Source organism: Mollisia scopiformis (genome assembly GCF_001500285.1).
Source record: "Mollisia scopiformis unplaced genomic scaffold LY89scaffold_16, whole genome shotgun sequence".
In the NCBI taxonomy this organism is placed as follows: Eukaryota; Fungi; Ascomycota; class Leotiomycetes; order Helotiales; family Mollisiaceae; genus Mollisia; species Mollisia scopiformis.
In genome coordinates, this window is record NW_017263596.1 from 929,660 (window position 1) to 935,659 (window position 6,000).

The following is a 6,000-nucleotide window of genomic DNA, read 5'->3' on the forward strand; positions in this document are numbered from 1 at the left end:
AATCCCTCATTTCCCTCCATTCAACAGCGATGCCTTTCAAAGAACCATTGTTATGTGTGATCCATGTTGGCCCCGCCAAGGCCTGCAATCGATCGTTTCGACCTCCGGCAATTCATGTGGTAGAATGCACTCGACATGATCGAGTTAGTATCTATTCTTAATGCTGCGGAACGAGGTTAGTATTGCTTTGGTAGGGGACTTGCGATTCCGAGGTGTTAAGAAGGCTTGAGGAACAGATGCTAAGGGACTCTTACCAGAGTCGGAATCCGTCCTGGCTATCTGTCTTCGAGGCATACGACTCGCTGACCTATGGCCTCGTTCATACGATTACAGCGACTGATGCATCTTCCCCTCCGAGGGGTTTCGTTGCAGACTCGATGGCTCGAAGTGCGTGGGACGGAGATTGCTCAGACCTATGCAGCTTCCCGTCGAGGCTGAAATCAAGCAGAGCAAGGCGGCAAATGACCCTCAGATACGTGTACAAAGTACTATTCCGTGCATTGACATTGGATCCATATTTTTGTGGCGGATGTCGCGATGAAATCAGTCTTTGGCGTTCGGCTGGCACGAATCATCAGGGCGGCTAATATTCGGCTAAATATTGGTTCTGGCTACGTGGCGTCAACGACGAACCGAAAGTAGATTGTGAGTGGCGTTTCACCGTCCATGTCGTCACTCTACAGAGCAACCATGAGCAACTCTGAACATCTGCAGGAGCTGTCGTTTGACACTGCTGATCGGCCGCTATCTGGCGCAGCAGACACTCTCGATGTCGTCTCATCTCGTCGAAGCCAACCACATCATGGTCTAGGCACCTTGCCGCTGCTGCAGCTCGCTGATTGGAACGAGGACAATGCTTATGATGAGCACCCGCCAACCTGCATCCATTACTCTATTGAATGGAAGTTAATAGTCGAAAAGAAGCTAATTGCAAAGGAAACAGAACCGGATCTTGTCCTTGCTCCTAGTGCGTTCTGGACGACTGTCCTGCGACCGAGACTCGACAAGCTTTCAGCTCGAAAGCTACCGCAGAACAAGTGTTTCAGCGCGGACGAAACGATTGTCGTAGTGTCCGTCACAGACCGTACAGAGCGTGATGTTAATAAGCGGTTCGATGACCTCGATATTGACTGGAAACTCCTGGAGAAGCAGCTCGAAACTTGGAGCCCTTTACTCCGTGTTGGAAAGAGACTCAGGATCGATATATCGTTTAAATACAGAGAGACGGGCGATACGGTGGTGGCATCAACTCGGCAGAGTACCAAGAGAGGGTACTCTCAATACATGCTCGCTGAGCGAGCCATGCAGCTTGACGCTGAAGAGGATGCTGCTGGTCAGCCATCAATCTGGCGCGACGTTTACAACCTTATGCGATGTCCTGGGCCACCTTGCAATCTAGGACCTTATTGTTGGCGCGACAATGTCGGCAAGAAACACTACAAGCTCAAGACATACCACCTGAAAAGCCTCATTAGGCACGTCGAAGAAGGCGGTACACTAGAGACTCACGATGACGTACCAGACGATATTCGTGAACAACTCTATGCTGAACAACAGCAAGATGTAGAACGGCAGCGGAAACGTACAGCTTCGACTGTGGCTGGTCTCCCACCTATTAATATCACCAACGTTCTGCCCTCTCAAACCCCGACCCCGTCAACAGAAATGGTACCATCTAAGCCTTCCAGCCCTCTTGAGATTCCGGGACAACTAGATGTTGCTGTTAGGAAGTACAGTGAATGGCAGTGCTCGCGTGTCACTACCAAGTCCCTTAAGATGGAATACCAAAAGGTATATCACATAACGTTGGATGAAGGTCTCGACCTTGAGTTGATTTATGAGGAACAAAATGCTCAGTTCTATATTGATAAGGGCATAAAGAGCGGAATTGCACAGCGATTTGTTCGCGATATCAAGAGATGGGCCAAACAATACAAGTTGGAATAAGAGCGGATTTCTGAAGATTAAATTTATACAGTTTGCCTTCACGGTTCTTCAATAGATAGCCCAGAATGTCGAAAATGCCCCTCGGCGCTTGACTTTCTTGCCCCTACAGTGTCCACACACCACTCTAAGAATGCTTTGAAGTCTTGTCCGGGATCATCTGTGTAACGCTGCCAGTTTCGTTTGATGAACATCTTTAATTCTGCAAAGAACTCTTCAATAGGATTCAAGTCTGGCGAGTACGGCGGCAGATAGAGTAACTTTACTCCAGCCTCCCTACATAATTCCTCAATTCTGGTTGAATGGTGGAACGAAGCATTATCCATTATCAGGACAGACTTCGGCTCAGGCCACCTGCCGCAATGATGCAGTAGCTGCTCGATGAAATCCTCAAAGACGGCGGTATCTGTTGATCCCTGAAACACGCGCGCGAGGAGAATGCCATCTTGTGCGTACGCCGGTAGGATCTGATGCCTTTGGTCACGGTGCAGGCGAGCAATTTGTACAGGTGTTACTCCCAAAGGGGACCATCCAGTTCGCCTGAACCCAATCCGGTTGTCGCATCCAGACTCGTCAATGTAAACCAAGTGGTATGAACGGAACTCCGATAAATTGTGGAGGTAAAAGTCTCATAAGTCTGCGTTTCGCTCCTTTGCGACGCGGCGCGCAGCCTTTTTAGACCAGCCCGCCGATGCTAAGGCTCTGCTGATAGTGGGAGTTGTAACTAGAGCATCGAACTCATCGTAGAGAAAGATGGCCATCTCATCTTGGTATAGTTCGGGTTTCTCGATGAGTTGCTCAAGTAATGCACTTAGCATAGGAAGTATAATTGTTCTGCGCCGTCCGACCCCGTTCGGGGGCGCTTTGGTGGTTCCAAAGCATCGTAGGTTCGATCGTATCGTCTGGACGGAGCGGGTGCTGCAACGGACAGTTCTGGCAATTGTAGGGTTAGCGAATTTGCTAATAATCATATCTCGAATCTGTTCATGCTGGGAAAGTGCAAGATTGGGCGCCATTGTGGTTACTTTAGAACTAATTGACGAGGAAGCCAAGTCCTAGGAAGACGTCGCAGGATGGTGTTGCGGCTCTGTTCATGTAGCCACGTGGTCAGAAAGTTTCAGCCAAAGCCCTTGCACGCAAGCCCCCACCATGCCTCATCGTTGACCCCCCGCTCCTTCGCAAACGCTCTAGGCACTCCACATCATCGTGCGCATCCTTAATCTCGTCCGGCAGCATCGTCCGGTTATGTAAGTTCAAGAGCCGCATTTCGCCGTGTTGTCGAATACTCACGAGTTGTTCTAGCATATTGACCGCCTAACATACGCCCACCGAAATCGTCGTCAATTATCTATCATGACCGGCGTCGTCGAGGCTGGCACTGTCATTAGCCTCATTTCAGGCGTGATCTCAATCATCGAGGCTACCAAAACGGTATACGATGCCGCCAAAAACGCGAAAGGCCAGCCAGAAGCATTTCGCCAGGTGGCTGCACGACTGCCACTAGTGAACGAAATCCTCCACAGTGCCAAAGAGAGGACAGAGACGCTCGACGAGTCCGCGCGGGACGCATTGAAGCCCATTCTAGAGTCATGCAAAGCAAAGGCTGAGAACCTCGAGAACCTTTTCCAGAGGGTTGTTCGCAAGGATGACGACAAGTGGTACGACCGGTACAAGAAAGCCGTGGGTACATTAGTGAAAGGTGGTAGAGTGGAGCATTTGATGGAGGAGATATTGAAGGATGTCCAAGTGATCGCATGCGAAAGGTTGACGGGAACCGCTACCGATACCCAAATGAAGGAACTTGAAGAGGCGATCAAGGAAATGAACGAAATGCCTCCCTCTCTTCCGGACGAGGCTGGGAGTTTCATCCAAACACACAGCGGCAGTGGTGACAATATTGGGCACACTGGTCCAGGGACTATGAACCTCCATAAAGGATCAGGGGATTTATACCACAATGTAATCAGCGGCGGGGCGACTTTTGGCAGTAAGAAATAGCATAACACGAGATTATGTCTGGATTTGACGTTTGTGAATTAGGCAACCCAAGCCAACAAGTTATCAATAATTACATTGTGCCTCGTATGTTTGAATCCGTTTCTTTCGTCATAACAAAGATTAACGTATCTTACCTGACTAACTCTTCTCGTGAGAAGATAACTCAAGTCAGCAAACCGACTCCCAGACCCGGAAGTATCTAAAAGATCTATCGACGACCGACCCCCTCGAGGACAAAACGCGTATCGAGCAGACGAAGGGTGGCCTGCTGGAAGACTCGTACCGCTGGATCCTCGAACATTCCGACTTCCAACAATGGCGCGACGACAAACAGAGCCGGCTGCTCTGGATCAAAGGCGACCCCGGCAAAGGCAAGACGATGCTGCTCTGCGGCATTGTCAACGAAGTAAGCCCTTTGACGAAGCTGAAGGACGAGGAGGCAATCACGCTGCTGTCATACTTCTTCTGCCAGGCCACCGATAAGCGTATCAACAATGCGACAGCCGTGCTCCGCGGCCTCATCTACCTACTCGTCAACCAGCAGCCATCTCTTGTATCACACGTGCAGAAGAAATACGATCATGGGGTCGAAAGGCCTTTCGAGGGCGTAAATGGCTGGGTAGCTTTGTCTACAGTCTTTGAAAACATTTTACAAGACCCAAGCTTGAAGACCACTTACTTGGTCATCGATGCCCTCGACGAATGCGAAACAGATCTCCCCCAGCTTTTGAAGCTGGTTGCTGAAAGTACCTCAACATTCCCTCGCGTCAAATGGATTGTGTCGAGCCGCAACAAACCCGATATCGAAGCGCGGCTGAGACTTAATAATGCACAAATGATCCTTAGCCTTGAGCTTAATTCAGAGCATGTCTCTCGTGCTGTCGAGCTGTTTATCGATCACAAAGTGTCCAAACTTCCACTCATTATGGACGACAGCGCGCTACAAAAGACAGTCCGAGGTCAATTATACACCAAAGCTGGTGGGACTTTTCTCTGGGCGGCACTTGCTTTAAAAGAGCTTGAGCCTGTAGAGAGTTGGGACGTACTCGATGTGCTTCAGGAAATGCCGCCCGAGTTGGAACCGCTCTACGATCGGATGCTGCGGCAAGTTCAACAGCTGCAACGCAAAGATCCTGAATTCTGCCGTCTCGTCCTTTCCGCCATGACTCTCGCATACCGTCCACTGCACCTCCTCGAGGTAGGGGCCCTCTCTGGTCTGCCTGGCCAAATTTCCACCAATCTCGACAACATTATGAGGGTTGTCAACAAATGCGGCTCTTTCCTCACTATACGGGAAAACCGCACCTATTTCGTTCATCAATCGGCAAAGGACTTTTTGCTCGGAAAGGCATTTGACAAGGTGTTTCCCTCTGGTAAGTCAGAGGTGAACTACACGATGTTCTCGAGATCACGTGACATCATGTCGAGTACGCTTCGACGCGATATATACGGATTGCACGCCCCTGGATTCCCAATTGGCAGTGTCAAACCGCCTAACCCGGATCCACTAAGTGCGGCAAGGTATTCGTGCGTATACTGGGTTGACCATCTTTGCGATATGAAGACCGGTCACGATAGAATTGACCTTGGCAATAACGGCGTTGTCTATATCTTTCTAAAGGAGCACTTTCTCCATTGGATGGAAGCTCTTAGCTTATTGAGAAGTACATCAGTTGGTATACTCGCGATGAACAAACTTAAGAGTTTCCTTACAGTAAGTATTCAATTCTGATCGCACGCTTTAAACATACTAATAAACTGAGACCTTATCAAATAAGTCTCAACTGTTTGATTTAGTTCAAGATGCTTATCGATTTATTCTCTTCAACAGATGGATAATCGAAAATTATCCTCTTCAAATATATGCATCAGCTCTTGTATTTAGTCCAACATACTGCTTGATAAGAGAACTTTTCAAAGACGACGAACCGGGATGGATTATAACAAAGCCGATAACAGAAAGCAATTGGAGCGCATGCCTGCAAATACTCGAGGGCCATATAAGTCCAGTCAGATCCGTAGCCTTCTCGCCCGACGGCACACGGCTCGCATCAGCCT

The 6,000-nt window shown here is 49.2% G+C and overlaps 1 protein-coding gene across 1 annotated transcript in view; it reads left to right on the forward strand.

The window, feature by feature from the left end:
- Nucleotides 1–3,079: 3,079 nt before the first annotated feature.
- LY89DRAFT_649578 (uncharacterized protein) overlaps nt 3,080–6,000 on the forward strand; it is a gene marked incomplete at its 3' end in the record, with an annotated part of 4,710 nt that continues 1,789 nt past the window's right edge. The window contains exons 1-5 of the mRNA XM_018212069.1: nt 3,080–3,191; nt 3,247–3,935; nt 3,989–4,026; nt 4,101–5,656; nt 5,721–5,951. Of these exons, the coding sequence (XP_018069331.1) occupies nt 3,298–3,935; nt 3,989–4,026; nt 4,101–5,656; nt 5,721–5,951 (2,463 nt within the window). The 5' untranslated portion in view covers nt 3,080–3,191; nt 3,247–3,297. The remainder of the gene's footprint in view (nt 3,192–3,246; nt 3,936–3,988; nt 4,027–4,100; nt 5,657–5,720; nt 5,952–6,000) is intronic.